The following is a 19,827-nucleotide window of genomic DNA, read 5'->3' on the forward strand; positions in this document are numbered from 1 at the left end:
TTTCTTGCGGTAGACAGCTAGCAGGAGCATTGAGGAGAACTGTTCAGGGAGGCATTACAGTTTTGTTTAAGTAGCAGTTCAGGATTTTCAGCCCTGTTTCCACCCTGAGTACATTTACTGAGAGACTGGCGAAGCTTAAATAATCCTTACCGTTTTATCAGCAACACTGTGAAATATCCAAGACATAACTGGGATGCTGCTAAAATTTGGTGGTTTTCATGTGCATATTGCTATGGCTTAGGTAAAGGGAAAGGTTCCTGAATAGATAATGTTCCATTTTTTTTTTTAATCCAATCTGTGTGGCTTTGTAAATCTCAGTTTCAGAACTGTGAATAATATTCAGAATTGCGAGTGAGTTTGGTGCCGTCTTCTGGTCCTCTTCTGTTTCTGTGGCATTTGTTAAAGTGCGGCAAAATTATAGTGTTTCATGTTGGAGCCTCTGTGGGAAGATTTAGAAGGTGGGTTTTAATGAAAGAGATAAATAAAGCAAAGAAAGCCTTGACAGCACCCAGCCACTTCAGAACTGATGGACGCACTCCTGACGTTCCTCTTTCCCAGCCGAGGGGTTCCACCACTGAGAGAGGAGAGAAAATGGTGAATAAAAAAATAGAGGGATGTTGAAGTCTTGTTATATGTTTCCAAACACAATATCGATTAATATGTCATTACAGTTAAATGTATTTTTTAGTGGCAGGGAATACTGGTTTAGAGGTAGAAGAAGTAAATCCTCATGAGTATTTTACATATTTATTAATGTATTAATTTGGCGGTAGTGGGTAGCGAATGAAAAGTTCGATCCCCCCAGTCATGATGGCATTTGAGTTTTAAGCTTTAAAAGCTCGAATAGAGCCACGTATTGTTAGATTCAATTACCTTGCAAAGTTGACAGTTCAGCTAGTGAGTGAGTTTTGGGAAGGTTCACCCACTTCAGTGAGGAAATCGGGGGAGAGTGAGGGAGTTTGATTCATGACTTTACTTTGGCATCAAATCTAGTAGGCTTATTTCTTCCGTTAAATCACTCGCTCTTCCAGGTTAATTTTAACATTCAAGATAGGCTGTTCAGGTTGAGGCTGGAAATGTTATTTTTCTAAATGGTTTCTGCAGGATCTTGCTACTTTGAACTGTCCTATATTACACATAAATGTCAGACCTTGTTACTCTGACTAAAAGTGCACCCTACTGCAGTTTCTCGTGTCTGACTTTCTATTTTCTCCTTAAAAAGCAGAAGCGAGGCTTATATGGCCGTATCATACAGAGAGTATTTTATAGGTATTTATTTTATATCAATTGCTCTTCATTTCTACTGTATTACTGAAATAAAACTCCTTTGACGAGACCTGAAATTTGAAGGAGAAAGTAACATTTTTTCTCATTTAAATTGTGTATGAGTAAATGATTGCAAATTAACAAATATTGCTTGTAGTGATTCCTTTCTTGAGTGAGAAACCAAATTCTATTTCCTTCTTAAGTTTGGAACCTAAAATTCTTAAGAGATAAAACCAGAAAATTGTTGCAGCCCCAGCACAAGCAAAGAGAAATTATGAGTTGAAACTTTAACAGCTCTTTTGTTTTCAGGGCCATGTTGCACTGCACTAAACCTGCAGATGGATGATCTTTTACTAGAGTATTCCTGTAGATAGGTTAGAATTTATTGGTGACCACAACAGCAAAAAGTTACAGTAGGTGGTTGTGTGGCAAATGCAATATACCACATTCTTCAGTGTCCCTATCCGAGTCTGTCAGCCTCTGCCCTGGAGAGCTCGGCAGAGCTGCTGTGTCATCTCAGACACGGTTTCTCAAACAGTCTCTGCCTGTTAGAGCAGATGTATGTCAACGCGTGCCCAAGAACACGTGCCTCTGCGAGGGTTTGTAAAGCCCTGACACTTGTGTGCCAGATGGGCACGTTCTCTCACTGTGTTCAGGAGAGTCAGAATCCCTGGGTGTATGTTCCCGTGCACATTGGTGTGATGTTTTCTACTGCAGCAGTAGGTTTTTAGGTCTGTACAGTTCTGAAAACTTGTGCTTTTTCACAAGAGCTCATCCTGAAGATTCACTCACTACCAGGCTTTTATTACTCCTTTAAATAGTGTACAATATGTTGTGATTTAATTTGTTTTAAAGCAGTGCCGCCATACTTTATAATGCATTATGGAACTCATCAATACTGCCTGTATATAATAAGAGTTCAGTAAATTAGCATAACTGTTAAACAAATGAATTCTCATTCTGTTAGTAATTGGTGACTGCCTGTTTCTCAACAGACAGGTGATGTCAACTGGCATTTATTAGTTTTTATTATGCTTTGTTATCTACAGGTATGTAATCTATAGTTTATATCCTTGCTTTATTATGTTGCATTAGAATAATGCCTGCTGCCTGGTGATGGATGTAGTTTCTCTCAACTAAAAACGATGAGATGACTAAATATACCTTCTTTAGCTTTTCAGTTAAAATAGCTTCCTTTCCTAAAATTGACATGTTACTAGTTCAAGAAAGCGCTTCCCTTTATTTCTTTGATGTTTGTCACCATCTTGATGTTTCCTGCTGTGATGCACTGTGATTCCTGCCTTCCTATCTCTGTTTTGCAGTGGCTCCTATCAAAAGAACCGTGCAACATGACAAGAGAAATTGGCTTTTCCTTGAACTATGTGAAAGTCTTCAGGGGAGGATTTAACTAAGCGCTTGTTTTGATTGCATGAACCAGAATTAAAATGGTGACACAATCACCTAATATAGTAATAAATAAAAAAAAATCCTTTGATTATTTTAAACTGTAGACTTCATAGCTCTTCTGGAGTGTTACTGTTCTCTACAATGAATTGCAGTGAATTTGAGTACCTGCTTCAGAGGGAAATGCATATAGTCGAGCTGTTAGCATGTAGTTTCATGTTGTCTTCCCCAGGCTTGGCATGCAAGAGGCAGGGCAGTCTAGTTTCTCTGCTACCTGCCTGCCCTCACCACTGCGTTGCTGGTGTGTCTTGTCATCTTCACCTGGTCCTGGTTGGGTCACAGAGTTAAGTGGGCAGCAAAAGAAGCTTTCTGCTGGGTTAGCTCCGCTTCAGGCTCGGGGACACAAGGGAGGGTGTAGGAGTGGGCAGGCAGGGAGCTGTGGTGGCAGCTTGCCTCCAGGTCATCTGAGCAGAAATGGGAAGCGACAGCCCTGTAGTAATGATGGCTTCTTAGTTTCAAGTCATACGAAGTGCTTGGCTGTTAGAGGGGCTGTATAGGTGTGGGGGGTACGTCAGCAATATATGAGAGAGTGGTGGTAAAGTCTAAACTGGTGTCAGCTTTGGTTGGGAGGCTGCATAAGGCGGAAGGCTCTGACACAGCGCTGGTTTTCCTGGATTGCAGAAGCATATGGGGAGCAATTGGTCCGTTGCTTGAGTACGCTGCTGTTTAAATATCACCAAACTGCCTATGAATTGAGGTGAGACACTTCTCCTTCAGCCTAAGCATGACTTAAGGGTGGATTAGTGTTTTCAGAGGCTACAGAATGCTCAGTTTTGAATAAGCTAATTTGGGTAATTGAAAAACAGTATTAAGGCAATGCCGGGCAAAGATTTTCCAAATTCAGATTTAACTTTGGGTTTTGCTATCAAGATTTGCTTACTCAACATAATGGCTAGATCTTCAGTAATGTGGACTTTGAGTAGAAACATTTGCCTTTTTCACTCTTTTGAAGTTCTTAGAGTTTGCATACTTAAACAAAACTTAAACTTTCCAAGCTCTTGGCCATCCTCTCAAACTGTTTGTCTGAGTCTAATTTTTGAAAACAATTTAACAGTAGAAACCCTAATATTAACTGTATTCTCCTTTTATAAGGAAGCCCCCAATTTTTGTCGGGTTTTTTTGTGCATGTTTAGAGAATCATTTGGTTATTTAACATAGACATGTTGTTTCGAAGCGTCATATAGCTGTTAGAAATAGTAATAATTATCCACCAGACCTGGCTGCCTGGCTTTAGTAAACAATGATGTAGTGGCATATTTTGTGGTTGTTGCTTTTTTGTTTGTTTTTTTTTTTTTTTATTTGAAGCTGAAACTTAGATAAACCTTGACAATTGCAGTGACAGCTCTCAGTCGTTCTGAAAAGTGAGTGTACGGTTCAGTAGTATAAAACAGTAAATTGCCCCTACAGTTTATTGATCAAAATGTTGTAGCCTTTAAAGAACTGGAAAGTATGGTATTTTTTTTTTTTTTTGTTGCTGAGACATAGTGCATTTTACTGCTCGAGATATTTTGTGTGGCGTATTTTAAGTAACAAATTTGGAACTAAAATGCCTGTAACTGTTAACTAGAGTCTGTGTGTTGCCTTTGTTTTAGTCCAGTTAAAATGATGTCCTATTTGTAGGCATAAATTATGGGGCTTAACTCTTAAAAGGTCTTCAGCTGTACCTGTGGAAGATTATAAAATCAAATGCTGATGTTTAAGGTCACGATTGCTTACAGTGTTTTGATACAAACTATAAGAAATAAGCAATTCCTGACTGCTGTGGAAAAAAGTATGGAAACTGTTTTTGTGAGGAAAATATTCAATTCCTAAACTAGCTCACAGAATCAGTTTTATCCTTTATAAATATATCACAGAAGTCTAGATTGAGGCTTTGATCAAAATGCTCAGTGTTGGGTGAAGCTGAAGGTCTCTGCTGATACCAAAGGGACCTCAGTGCTGTATTGTATCCAATCTGAAGTGACTGGGTTAGCAAAACCCAGTTTGGGGTGTTGGTGGAAGATGGTTTCCTCTGTGGCTTTTAAATAGGAAGGTCTGTATGCGAAGTCCTGCTTTGGAAGACTGAAATTATTGATTTGTAGTAGCCAATGGGACATTACTTGGGAAAGACATTTGCTGTCCTGTTTTTCTTAATATACCCATAGGTATGTGGCATTAATCATATTTGGAGAGAAGGGGATGGCTAACGTGGCAGACCTTATAGCCAGTCAGTCTTACCGCGAGTCTTTACATTTTCTTTTGTGCTTGAAATACTTGCTTTCATACAAAACAAAGCGTAGTAATCTCTGTATGTTTGCTTTTTATGACTTATAATTGTGATAGACTTTTTCTGTTTAGTGTAGTGCCTTTTTTTCTAAATTTTTGGGTTTTTTTGTCAGACTAACTCTATGGATACTTATTTATTAAATCAACACTGCCAGCAAACTGAAATAAATGTTGTTGTTTGTTTTCAGCGGCTTATGTGGTATATTTCAACTATATGACCTAATAAAATGTACCCGCACCTGTGGTGGTTTATATGAAGGTATGCTGTTTAGTTGTATTTCTGATGGTTCCTTTTTGATAGGAACTTCTCCCTACAACTTTGTCAATTACAGTAGTTGTATATCAATAAATACAGTAACTGTTTATTCCTTATACCGATAAATGGTATGCTTTTTCATTACTGTCATCTTTGTGTATTTGTTTTCTTTCATATGTGCTTGGAACTGTATTACAGGTCAGAGTGCACGAATTGAATAAACTGGAATGCTATAGAATGTGTTGGGTAAGCAAATAGATTTTTTTGGTTAGATGCTTTTATTTTAGATAAGATACGCTAAATGCCCTTCATTTTTATTTGAGATACAGAATCCATCTAAAAGACCTGCCCATAGACACCACAGTTTTTCTCCCCAGATGACTTATGTCCAGTATAACCATTACAATATAGCCCATATTTATAAAACTTGATGCTATATACATTTGACATACAATTTGCGTTCATGCAGAGAGAATTTCTGTTGGTAGAGCTGTTTTATACTGGCACAGGATCTATTGACGTAGTTACAGCTACATTACTTCAGTGGAGCAGCAGAGGGGGAAGAAGAGTAGTGTTCATTTATTTGACCAGGTTTACTGTTAGGCACTTTTAAGAGATCCGTCTTTGTTTCATGATGTTAATACTGGCTTCCATTCATACTATGAATGAAAAGGGAATGTTGGATGTCACTAAAGTGTGTCTTCCTTTTAACACTCATGCAATAAAATGCATTAAGCTAGCTTAATGTAAACAGTAGAGCTGCTCAAATTATATAGCTGTGTCAAGGGATGTTCACTTATCCCAGAAACCTGCTTAGTCGTGGTTTTATTCTTGGTGGTGGTGAGAGAAGGCTCTGGGGAGACCGTATAGCAGCCTTCCAGTACGTAAACGGGGCCTACAAGAAAGCTGAAGAGGGACTTTTTGCAAGGGCATGTAGCGATAGGACAAGGCGTAATGGCTTTAAACTGAAAGAGGGTAGATTTATATCAGATGCAAGGAAGAAGTTCTTCACTGTGAGGGTGTTGAGGCACTGGAACAGGTTGCCCAGAGAGGTTGGTGCCTGAATTATCTTTTCCTCCATTTTACCCGTTAGAGGAAAGGAGGCAGCCACAAATCAACCAATAATGCGTATCAGCTTCTGGTTACGTGGCTGGTGCCATCATGAGGGATTTGGTTTTTATGACGATGGGACATTCTTTGACCATAACCTATTAGGAAGGGGTGGAATCCACCTGTCAGGAGGAGGCAAGGGTATCTTTGGCAACAGGCTCGCCAGCTTGGTGAGGTGGGCTTTAAACTGAAGGACTCAGGCAGGTGAGGCCCAAAGTGGCTTGCTTGGATGAGCAAGGAACTTCTGGAAAAACTCAAAGGGAAGAAGGAAACTTTCTGGCATGTGGAAAAGATCCTCAACCTGTGCACACCCTGGGCAGGTACTGCCCTTTTCACCAGATGAAGGGTCTGGGCCCTTGAGGAACGGAAACGTCTTTCCTTACCGGTTCCATCCAGGTGGATGCATCAGACCTCTCCAGGGTTTTCCCTGTATCAGCACTGGTTTTAGCTCCGAGGTGAGCACCCAGCGTTTCGGCAGACACCTGGAGCACTCCCCTGGGCTGCTGACCTACGAGCTGGTTGGAGGGCCCTCCCTGCGCCAACCGCCGTGCCGTGCCCTGGCTGCCACGCCGTGCTCCCCAGAGCCGTTCACATCTCCCGCCGGCGCTCCCGGGACGCCGAAGCAGCGTCAGCCACGCTCGCGAGCACAGCCAAGTCTCCAGGCTCTTCCTCGGGTTTCCCTGTCTCCGGGGACACCTGCATCTGCCTTGGTCTAGTGTTAAGTCACCGAGCTCACCTTCACCCTTGGCGTGTTCCTCACTGAGTGAAGTAGTTAATGTGCAATTTGCAGACTTCTTGGCGAATATGTTAAGACAGTTCATCCTGGGTTTGTGTGTGTGTGTTTTCTTTTTTCGAGAGCAAGCACTCAAAAGGTACCTCCTGGGTCATCTGAGAGATGTTGCACATCAGAGTAGTTAATGCAGCATATGTAAGGACGAAGATGTCTCCTTGTTGCAGTGTTTTCTAAATCTAGGGAGTTTTTACTTATGTTGAAGCAGATTTCTGCTATAAAATGTGCTTGTAGTTCCACTCCTGTTTGACTATGTTGTTATTGTTTAGCCCCTATTTTTCAAATAATGCAAGTTATTTTTTGTTGCCATGTGGCAGCTCGAGAATTGGCAAACTGAATAGTGGAAGAATAATGCAACTACTCTCCAAATACATTATTCGTGCAGAGCCCTTATCATTTTATGTAAAAAAAACAAACAGAAAGATGGTAAATAAGAGATTATGCAGGTCATATGAACAATCAATTTTTTTCTGTAGCAGTAGTCAATAAACCACTGGTACAGTTATGCAACCCCTGGCCTTGTTAGATGGTCAAAAAGAGGTATTTCATTTCTTGATGCATTTACCACTCGTAATGATGCTGTGCATATATCATTGGACCAAGAACGGTATCTAGGTATATAAAGAAGTAAAAGGCTTGTTGAGAATAAAATACACAATTACTAGTAACAGTACTTTTCTGAAATCCTCGCCTGTCTATAGACCTTTGGTCTGTGTTAATGTGATTCTGACTGGTAACAAAAATCTTGCGGGGTGGAGAAGGGAAGGAAGATAAGAGGTGAACCCCAGCCATACCGATTCTTTGTGCTTTTAGAAAATGCTAAATAATTCTAGCCAGCAGGAGAGAATTCAGTGTGAAATTTGTACTTGATTAAATAATTCTGCCTTCATCTCACTTCAAGTTACTGCTCAGTTGAGGCCTTTTGCTCCACTTACTGAGTTTTGGGAGTTTTGAAGCTGTTGTCAGGCTCTAAGGAAACATTATCAGTTGTAATAGAGTCCTGTTTAAGTATATTAATCTCTTTGATAAGCACTTATGTTAGAAATTTAATCTTAAGAAATATCTGATTAGGAAGAATTTAATTCCTCTTTAAAACTGTATTATTTTAAATAGTAAATTATATAGAAACACGGATATATGCCACTATTGATGTTTTTCTTAGTTTTGTGGACTGATTTATTCTTAAAGCTTTTGTGATTTAAAATAAGTTGAAGCGTGGGGTTTTTTCTTTATCTCGCTTATCTGAATCTGAAATAAGAGCTACTCTCCATCTACAATGTGTATATCCATACACAACATACTAAAAGAGCTCATACGAAAGCACTTTTTTTTTTTTTCTTGTAGTAGTATAAGGTCTGTTGGAAGTCTTCAGCAGAGCCATGAATGATGTTTATTTTAGCCTTTTAGTAAGAACTTGCTTTCAAAAGACTAAATACTTTAATTTGAGTTTCTTTTTTCTATTCTGTGAAAACATATTGTTTGTATTTTCATTTAGACACACTGGAGTGATTTTAAGTTTTTCTTTGTTATAGAAACTGTAACTAACATGCTAAGAAGTGAAATGCCACTTAAAAAAAGGTTTAGAAAGCTGTATTTAAACCTACAGCCCTTCTTTGGGCTGTTCAGAGCTTGACAATAATAAATATTCAAGGTTAAGATGCATTTACAGTAATGAGAATGTGCGTAAATTCAGTAAGATGTTTTAAATCTTTGTGTTGTTAGAAAAAAAACAAACAGAAAATAACAGAAAACGTAACAGAAAAATGCCACCAATGGAAGATTTTCTAGTTCTTGCCTGTCATCTTAGGAAGATGAAACATGAGATGTCATATAGGTGGTGAGGTTTTGCTAAAGTCCACGTGCTGTTTCCAGTCTTTTCTTCGCAGGCTGGCGTGACAGAATGTGCTCCTTGTTCTCCAGTGCAATCTTGTAATAAAAAACCAGATGAAACACGGATATATCGTAAACTGTTGGAGCATACTGTCTTTCAGCCATAGACAAAGCTGCATGGAATGATCTGAGAGCTGCATGGTGTTTTCCAGTATGGTTTTCGGACTAGTACGTGGAGAGAGGAGATAAAATTGTTCAAGCAGGGAATAGCTGGGAATAGAAGGTGGAGAGAATCAATAACGAACAGAAATTCTTCAAAGATAGCCTCTGCTTTCCTGGGCTTCTGTTTCCCTTTTACTTGCTTCCCCCCACCCCGCCCATCTTCAGATTGAAATTATTGTTCTGATGGTAATTTACGACCTAATTCATCAGTCTGTCTTTCATGCGAGATAGGACCACATTGGTGAATCTCACGGTGCTGTTTAATGCTGCTGAGAGACAAGAGTAGAGCTGCAGAATGGGAAAATAAATAATACAAATGTGCATGGTATTGGAGTTATATTCTGTGCCATGTTGAAGCATCCTCCTAATAGGTTTCAGGGGGAAGGGGTGGATTATGACTGTCTATAGAAGACTAGATATGGGAAATAGCTTTCTTTCAAAGCTTTGTAGACTCTTGTCTAGGCTACCTTAAGGCTGTACCTGTGTGCAGTAGCACTGTTAGGGTCAGTCTCAGGTGTGTATTTATCTGTAGGATGTGTGGAAACTAATGGAAGCTTATACTATTTGAAGTGCATTTCAAACTGCAGTGAAAGCTTGGTATAAATGCATTTGGGAAGGTTGGGAACTTCATCAGGCAAGGATTTTTCAAGATTCTTGTACTAATTAATTCTTCTTATTGCTCTCCCTTTTAAATTGTTCAGATATATATTTATTGCAACCAAAACGTCTTTGAGTTGGGAAATAGTTCAGGGAATCATCTGTTTACTCACATTTCTGACATCTCATGGTCACTTTTTTTTGGTGTGCCTTAAGCCTAAAATGCATATGTTTGCAACTGTTTTGATTTTTCAAGATGGTCTTGAAAGAGTAGTCGTATTCACAGATTCAAAGCTTTTGCTTTGTTTCATCTCTCGTAACTGCTTTATTTTGCCTGCTCTTCTCCAGACATATGGTGTGTATACTGCAAGTGCTTTAAAGCAAGTTTTTCGTGTTCCTTGCTCTTCAGAGCTTCTAATACAGACTTTGTCACTGTTGGTTTCTTAAATGTATTGTATTGCTGTGTACAGCGGTAGGCTGTACTAATTCATTTTATTGAGTGGTTCATTCACAACCACGAGTTTGTCTTTTGTGGAAAGTCTTAATTGAAAGTCTTCAGCTGGCACTCAGTAAGATGGTCTCTCTTAGAATCATATAATAATAGGAGAGGAAAACAAACGTGCGTGCTTACTAACCTTAAGTTTGTAGGCTTTGCTTTTCTGTGCCAACAGCTCTTGGCCAGATCTTCATTTCATCACCCTTAGGACTGCTTTGACAGTTCTTTCAAATGAATTATTCTTTTATTTCCTTTCTGTGTTCCTGAGACCCGCCTGCTTCATGATTTATGAAGGAAATATTCTCATAATCTCTTAATATTAATTCTCTAATTCCTGTATGAGCACAGACCTGTGTCCGTATGCTTATGCATATATGCACTGTATGTATATGTAACAGGATTTTTAACATCTCAGCAATGATTTGGAGTATCCCCATGGAACATTTTGAGTTGTATTTTCAAGTTGTAAAACTGATATATACCTGAAGCTGTTGTAACATGCCAAGAGAGTAGTTGGGAGCAGAGCGGGTTCCCGTTGGAGCTGTTAGGCTTGCTTTATTCATTAACTAGGCTGAAGCTGAGTTAACGTTGGAGTGAGGCACTCCAGATGGGTGGCCCTGGAGATGACCTTTTTTGATAACACAAAGAAAGCTTTGGCTGCTTTTCTTGCTGCCATCTTTGTTCTCTATCTGTCACATGTTGTGAGTTATCACTGATGGCCTTTATTAGGTGGTGGCCCTTTGCAGTCCAAGTTATTTAAGAAAGTCTTTAAAAGATTTTATTACTTAAGCCTCGCTGGTTTGACCTAACAGTGGAGATGTCAGTTGACACACTGTGCTGCATTGCAAATTTGTTAACTACTTAATTCCTACCCGAACAGAAAATTTGAGAACAAGTTGTGTTGAAAGAGACTCTTGTCAAGCAACAGTGACAACAGTCTGCCCCAGAATGAGATTATTTGAATGTTTTCCTTTTTATTTCTTTGATTGAGATCAGCATAGTAATACATACATGGGAAATTGATTTATTGTTTTAAATGATGAATGAAAGCTGTTTTGAAGACTTGTTCTTAATTTATAAACCCAATGACTAAAATTTTATCAGCTACTGAGCTGTTGAAATCTTTATATAAAACATCTAGTTGTAAATAAACACACTTAAGCATGAGAGACAAATAACTTGTAAGTAAACATACTTTTATATATAAGAGAAATCCTTAGCAAAACTTTTAACTTGGCTTTTTATTTAATACAGCAACCCTAATGTTGTTTTTTTCTGTATTTATTTAATTCTATCCAGGATGAGCTTGACATGCGTCTCAGAGATCTTTTGGTTCCTAGTAAATAAAAGATTGCGTAACATAAAATTAAAGAACCGTATCTGTAGGATTTATAAATATATAACAGATGAGCAAAAACTGCAGTCAAACTTAGTGTAATCGTTTGTTTCAAATCAACTTCCAGATGAGGAGAATTCACCTTTTCTCCAGTCACACTAAAAGATCTCTGTAGCTTGATAGAAACTAAGGGCTTGTGGCATCAGTTTTTGGTTGAGATTCTCTGGCCTTTTTTTATATGAGGCAAGAATTGACCTTCAGGGTCCCTCTTGGCTCCTAGCGTTAATCCCTTTGTGGAAATGATCATGAAGTAACAGCTCTTAGAGCCTAACAAAGAACTTAAAATTGTTGACATTTGTTTTCCTATTATGAAAGTGACTTAAAATGTTGACCCTGTGTTTGAAGGCATTGCATAAATGTAATAACATATTGTCTGTAAATAACATGGAGGATATGAAACATACTGAGATGCCTGTATGATGCCTAGAATTAAAGATAGCCATGGAGCATGCTGACAATATGTCGTTTTATTCTTCTAAAATATGTTAACCAGGTTATGGTTAAAAGAATTTAAAATGTGTCATTCTGAGCTATTTGTAACTGTTTAAGTTCTGTGGGAGTCACTTTTACAAAAAATGTGGTTATATACTGTAAAAGATGGGGTTTGGATTTTCTTTATGCATCAATCTTTTATGCTGTATTTCAAAGCAAATAGGAACAGACGGAGGTTTGCTTTTGATACAACACAGCGTTTAAAACTCTAGTGTTGTGAGAAGGATATGTATTATTGAAAGACTTTAGCATGGAGGTTTTTTGTTTTCAGTGTAAAGTTGCATTAGGATAATATTTTTTATCATGCTGTTAGAGATCAAAGTGTTAGTATAATAAAAATCCTCTTTGTCTAACGTATCTAAATACATAGTGCTAGCTTGCATACTGCGCTCCTTACTTCATGATTAACCAAGAATTGACTGTGGGCTGTCTGCCAGTAGGACAACGGTTTGTCTCTCCATGTGGGAAGAGCATCTTTTGCTGGCACAAAATGGGATTTTACCATTGCCAGGAGTCAGTGATGGCTTCTTAACTGTTGGTTTTGTCTGTAGCAGTTTATCCTGTGTGGAGAACATGTCCTTTATTAAAATCATTCAGTAATGATCCTGAGTCTATAGTGTCTCACCAAGATGAGCAAATGTGATGTCTTTGTGTGTGTGTGTGTAACATTGCCGTATCTTTGTATCCGTGATATATCTATATGCACATGCAAGCACCTAAACTGACATGTTGAGAATGGAAAGTAAATTCTTCACCAACTGTTGTTGGTCTTGCGTGGCTAATGTGGTTGTGCTAGTGTCCTCAACAAAATATACTTAGAAGTGCAACCAACTAAGCACAGATAACAGACCACTGAAAATACATATAGTAGTATGTAGTTTCCTACGAGATTATGCCAATTCCATTGTTTTTCTTCAGATACGCTGCAATAAATGCACAGAATCTGTAGAAATAATTTCATAGCGAAGAATTATATAAAATTTAGTGTAAATAAGGCTAGTCAATGTGGAACATGAATTTGTTTTAAGGTAACGGTCTGTTAATATTTTTATAGCACAGGATAATATAAAAACATAAATAGACTTTGGAGTTCAAGCCGAATTTGCCAATCTGCATTGATATTAAATGCAAGACATGTTGTGTGGTGAAGATCACCCGGTGCACCTTGTGTAGCTTTTAAAAAAATATCCGTAGCTTTCAGAGTATTTTGGATGCACAAATGTTAAGAAGAGGCACTTAAGTAAATCAATACGTATTTTACCCTTTCTCTGAAAGAGTGTTGTTTAACTGCTGGTTTGAGATACCCATAAGGTGGAAGAGCTCAGTTGGCTGTCTCGTGAACTGTTCTTAATGAGCATTATGTTATTTTCCCCTCTCATTTTTCTAGGCTGTTCAATTAACCCCTAGACGATGGCTGAACCTGCAGGAGTACCAAAGCAAAAAAATAATGGCAGACCATGGGGTTGCAGTTCAGAGATTCTTCGTAGCTGATTCTGCAAATGATGCCCTGGAGGCTGCTCAGAGACTAAGTAAGTTGACTGATAATGGGCGGAATCCGCTTCACCAGATAGCAATCGGGAAAAATTGCTTTCTAATAAGTTGTACACAATCTTCAAATTGACGCTTATTGAAAAGGTTTGCAATATTATCCAGACCATAAATGTATCCTTAATTTCATATGTGAGCAACCGTTTATAACAGCGGTATTTAGAACTTTATTTCTAAAATGTTGTGTATGCAGCGTGTAACACGAAGTCTTTAATTAACATTATTTATGTAATTTTGAACAATTCAGAATAACGCCGTGAATGGATGATGAGGAAAATTATTTGTTGTTGTATACTTGATACAATTTAAGGAACTGAAGTAAATGAACATGTGTAAAAAGTTGTTTTAAAACAAAAATTTGCTTTATTAAAAGCAAAGGAAGAAAAAGATTGTGGACTCTCCATTCTAAAAGATATTCAGAACCCAGTTGGACACAGCCCACTTTAGCTGACCCCGCTTTGAGCTTGTGGGTTGGACTAGATGATCTCCAGAGGCCCTTGCAACCTCAACTGTTCTGTGATTCTATGAAGAAATAAAATATGTGCAGCAGAATTATATACATGTATATTTATTCACATGTATGTTTGTCCATACAGTGAGGAAAAAAAAAAAAGGTGAGTTGAGTTACCTACCATCACAAAAGGACTTGGCAGTGGCTGGGAGAGGACACCATGCTTCTGGAATTTGATTTTGGTTCTCTGACAACATCCTTGTTTTAGTATGGTGAACATAAGAAAATAATGTGGATCAGAAATGAATTTATGTAATACCTTTTCTCTCAAAGAAATGCATTAAGTACATTTGTCACCCAATTCTAACTCTTGAGTATTCTACTTTTTAAAGTAGAAAAACTACTTTAATAGTAGTTTGCAGTTTTCCTCTTTTCGTGTAGCTTTTATTAATATATCGCACATCTGCCAGAGGCCAGACATTACTGTAGTCTAATTGTGTAGTAACAGGAAGGTTTTTTGTTTTATGTTTTAGATAATGCACAAGCCACTTAGTTAAATGCTTTTTACTTTTGCACAACTTACTCATATCAAATATCTCATCAGACCTCAAATGGCTGAATAGGATTAGCATAATGGCTTGCTAAAACTCCGTAACTTTATTAACGTGATACATTTTTCAGTAATGAAACCCTTTTACGACGACCAGTATGTTTGAAAATATACGTGAAACAAAAACATTAAAAGCAACTGTTATGGTCATTTGGCAGCGCAAAATGAAAAATGCGGACAGAAAGCAAAGCTCATAGAATTGGAGGGTTTCTTCATGTATGGATGTCTGAAAAAATCAAGAAATGCTCACTGAAGCTGTGACAGGCTTTTTCCCAAATCTTAAAGCACTTAAACTCTCCTCTTCATGATTGAACTCATAAATGGATTGGTCTATCCAATAACTATTACTATTCTCGAGCTCTGTAACTATTTGGAGAAATAAATTACTCCATTAAAGGCAGTGAACCTCTTCTGTTTTATGGTACCAGATTTGTTTTAAATAATCTCTGTAGCTTACTTGCTTTGCAAATCACACAAATATTGATCTATAGAAAAAAAACCACAAACCTGTGTTGAAATTTAAATAATTAAAAGTAAAATCTAAACCCAAAAACTGTTTGCTAATGAAACTTTATCAGGTAAATTGTATGTATTTTAGCTGGGCTGGCTTGTTAACGCTTCAAAAATTATAAGCCAGTGGTACCTGTCTTCACTTGATGTAACTGCATCCAACCATGCTGCATTACTGGGCATTAAAGAATTGTGGTTTATAGTGTGGAGGCTATTTCATGTTGAAATGATTGACACTCCATTGATCCACTAAATAATTAACAACATCCTTGTATTCATTCTGATAGTGTGCAGTTGTACTTCTAACGTGCACTTTGAAAACTAAGCATCAAAAACACAAGTTTTGCTACCATGGCCATTGTTCCAAGATTTCATCAGATTTATCTTCTTTACGATCCTTCAGACTAGTAGTATCTCTGTCAGTCAGTTTTATCTGCACAGTTTGATAGAGGCTGCCGTCTTCTGAATATGCAACCACACAAAGTAAAAAGTTATGAGCAAACCCACAAACTTCAGCCTACATGAGGCACAAAATATTCCAAAATAAAATAGCCAATGGAGGTGGTTTTGGGAAGTTCTTGATAGATAGGAATTCTGCAGTAAAAGATGGTGAAAGGAGAGGCCAATCACCCCTGCCAAGTCCCGCTCAAAAATCTGGTGTTTCAGATATACTGTATGCCACATTGCAGCTGTCCTTAACTTTCGCTCCTGCAAACAAGAAGGGATGCTTGCCAACACATTTTTAAGATAAAAATAGAGTACAGTTATCAAAGCTTGAAAGTCAAAGGTTCAGTATTTTTCTTGTGAACGGAGGTTCTTTCTTTAGACTTGTCATCACGGATACGGGAGAAACAATAATTTTCCTTGATAATCTTGCAGCATTACCTCACACACATGGGTCTGTGTGTGTGATAAAGGGATGCAGATAAAGGGGTAGAAAATTCTGACATGGAAGTCTTTGCAAAAAGTCTGGTATTCACAAATTAATTTCACAATTTCACCAAATACTTCATGCTTGACAGAGCTGTCTGTACTGCTGTAGTGCCTTCAGTCACCAATTTTGCTATTGTTGGATTTTCTGTTGATGCAATGGAAAGAGAAGGGATTTGATAATTTTTGCTGCTGTCTTCACTTGTCAGGAAGGTGTTAATGCATGTGTTCTTGAAAAGGTTTGCCTTTATCCAGTATCAGCAGTTTTGTTATATTTTGCTCATTTCCTCTGTTGCTCTCTCTGTTTTTATTAATATTTACACTGAATACACTGAATATTAATTTTCTCAAAGATTTTTTTAAACTTACAGGCAGCACAAAAGGCAGTCTACAAGGAATTTTTAATGGAATTAAAGGATTGCGTTTTTTTTTTTTCTTCTAAGATAAGAATGGCAGATGTGAAGAAAATTAAAATGACATCACTAATATTGACTTCAAAAGAAGTTGTGCACATAAGGAATACAGAATTAGGCCCCAAGGAATTAATTACCTTCCACGTGCTAAGCAATTTTCAGGTGTAACTCTTGTAGAGAAGGCAATATTTACAGAATACCAAGAAATGCGGTCAAACGGTTTTATGTTTCCTATTAAAATTCCTAGGTTTTCAAAAGAGGAAAGAAAAAGATGTTCTGCTGTTTTGCTACAGCACTGTGGCGTTGCTTGATCTGCCATCTGAAGAAACACAACCTGTAGACAAGTTCCTGCAGTTCTAGTGCAGCTATTTAACAGAACAAAGTGAAGTGTTTGGGAGCTGAGTTTTTGTCTGAAACGTAAGATCATCTGGCTGTTCCTGCGTTAACTCACAAGTCTGATCTGATTCTCAGTTAATGCAGTGGTACATTAAGGGCTTGTTTAGCCCGAGAAGGCATTTCCTTTCTTGCTATTTCTTTTCCTCAAACTGTAATACCGATATGTGGAAAAATCCTTATATACGCAGGCGCATACCCACATTTTCGTTGCTTGTATTGGGCACATGCGCTGTGCGTCACTTCGGGGTCATCGTTTTCTTTAGCTTTCTCCACTAGAGACCCTTAAGTCTTCTTCAGCTCGTGCACTCTTTGTGTTCTGCCTGATGGAGACGTAATTAAGGGAACCATCATTTTAAACTAGGAGGTGGACAAAGCTGAAAGGGATTATAATTATGCTGGAGGGTGTTGCTATGTACTGTCAGTTGGCTCTTTGAGTCAGTAGAGATCTTACAGAGGTGGCTGAAAATGCTGACAGTCCTAAATGGGTGCAGGAAGCTTGGCATGCGTTTCCCTTTCTGATTTTTAACAAAAGCAATACAGTGCTGCCCGTTGCCACTTAGAGTGTTTCATTACATTTAGGAATCAGTCAGGTGAGTGTTCACACTCTATCACAGAGAAATGTGATTGAATTGAGTGCAGGGCTTTTATTCACTCTTCTTTAAAAAAAGGGATAACAAAATATAGTCTCTGCATATCCTATTTCTGTTGCCTTATGCGTGAGGGAACTCATAAAATTTGGCTTCGGACTGAAAGCATGTTTTTTATGTCAGGCTGGAGAGGTAAACATGTATTTTATAAAGAACAGAAGAGGTTTATTGAAGCCTCTTTCTATGAGGTCATTTACCTGTCACCTATTATTCACCATTTTTTTAGAATATTGAAAGAGTTCTCAGTCATGTGATCACCAGTCTCCTTTCTATCCCAGCCTACTGGGTTTTTTCCCTTAGTTACGTTTAATTTTGATTGAAGGCTGCATTTTCAGATGCTGTTTTAGATCCCTTATCTGAAAGTTCATCTCTCCAATGCAAGTTGGGAAAACCACTTGAAAGCAGTACGTGTTTAGAAGGGATGCAAAATTGATCTGTAGCTTGGTAATGTCCTTTTTGTACAGGACATGAAGAAATTGTTGGTGATAATGCTGTGTGCATTTAATCTAAGCTTTTATGCTAGGAAAAATGAAAATGATCCTTTAATCTGACGTTTCTGAGGATATTAGAAATGTGGATTTAGGTTCTTTTTTGTTATACCAGGAAGAGCTTTTCCATGAACATCCTGTACAGACCAGCCCTCTGTTGTTAAAGTTGTATTTAAGTGACTTAATTTACTCCTCAGTCTTTGTGTTTGTTGGCTACTTAGCCAATCGGTTTTTTACTGTCGTCATGTGCTTTGCTTACATGATTTAATTCCCTTTATTCTTCTCTCCATTAGGATAGGTAGGAGAGGAATTGCCTCTTTCAGCATTTCTGTGATTTCCCTATTTCCTTCCATTGTATGATTCACCATATAGTAATAATTTTTCACCTGTGCATAATGAATTATTTCTCAAAAAGACCTATGTTCTTAGTGGTTATAACTAGTTATTTTTTAGAGCCCCTTGGATTATGCTTTTCTGCATATGTTGAAAAATCACGCGTTGCTGAAATTGTTCCATGGAGCTGTATGCAGAGAACTTGCTCGCTTTTAAGGAACAGCTCTCCCATAAGTCCTCTTATTTTCTCTGACAGCTTTTATTAAAGTTCCTTACACTTAAATTATGGCTTTCTGAAACCATCCTTTCAGGCAAAATAATGCTGTAAGTTATTGACTAATATGATTCTGTTCTCAAGTGGGTAAGTATTTAGGAAACAACCTTTTAAATTTAATAGAAGACTAGTGGTGGATGAGCTGCCTTTGGACCGTGTTCAGTGTTATTAGGCATCGGTATTTCTCTGTTCCATTTAGCAGGTTTTCAGTTAATGGATTTTGCCTTCTCTGAGTGGTGAAATCTAAGACTAAAGGGAATTTGCATTTCCCTGCAACTTCTCAATAATAGGAAATACCTGTTAATAATCTGTTACTCCCAGTCTTCACAGGCACATCTTGAATGCATCCATTTCAAAGCTCCACAAAATTTGCCATCGTTTGTGGTTTTAATCGCTTTCTGCCGCTTGTTCAATTTCCTTTGCTTCTTAGAACTCTTTCCTCATTGTATCCATTTTTTCTTGTTTCTTCCCAATGTGATCTTCTACCTTACGAGTTATGATTGAGAAAAGCCTCTTCCTCTTTTGTTCTAAACAGTCAGTTATATCTTACCCTACTTACAACAAATATTCAGCAGTTGCGTACTGCTAAAAGCCACTGTTTGTTTGTGTGCATACTTATTTTTGCTCGCTGTAGTGCTTTTCTTAAACAACCATTTCCTTGACATAACCATCATAGAAATTAATGTTTCTGTGTGTGATCAGAAAACAAATAATGTTAGCAATTGCTAACAGTTCAGATAGGTTTTTTTTTTTTTCTATATTTGTCCACTTGGAAATTATTTGATTTTTGGAAAAAAATTTCGAACGTAATTGTTGTGCCAACAATTTTAACAATCTCGCTTGTGGCTGAAAATCATAAACTAGAGTAAATGTTATGAAGGCAAGACCGTGTTTGTTACAGTTATTTAAAGTAATTTTTTGTGGGAGGCTTAATAATCAATACGTCAGTGATCCAATTTATTTGCCCCATCTACTGGATGAAAAAATCAGTCATGAAAAATCAGGAGTTAGGAAAGGTGTTAAAGGGTTGTGTTCACTGAAAC

The 19,827-nt window shown here is 37.8% G+C and overlaps 1 protein-coding gene across 1 annotated transcript in view; it reads left to right on the plus strand.

Annotated features, from left to right (window-relative positions):
- The first annotated feature begins 6,642 nt into the window (after window positions 1-6,642).
- The window catches only part of SUCLG2 (succinate-CoA ligase GDP-forming subunit beta), a 111,495-nt gene continuing 98,310 nt past the window's right edge, over window positions 6,643-19,827 (plus strand). The window contains exons 1-2 of the mRNA XM_086470322.1: window positions 6,643-7,035; window positions 13,572-13,713. Coding sequence (XP_086326448.1) covers window positions 6,643-7,035; window positions 13,572-13,713 — 535 coding nt within the window. The remainder of the gene's footprint in view (window positions 7,036-13,571; window positions 13,714-19,827) is intronic.

The sequence above is a fragment of the Leptosomus discolor genome, chromosome 9 (assembly GCF_034619465.1).
Source record: "Leptosomus discolor isolate bLepDis1 chromosome 9, bLepDis1.hap2, whole genome shotgun sequence".
Classification (NCBI taxonomy): domain Eukaryota; kingdom Metazoa; phylum Chordata; class Aves; order Leptosomiformes; family Leptosomidae; genus Leptosomus; species Leptosomus discolor.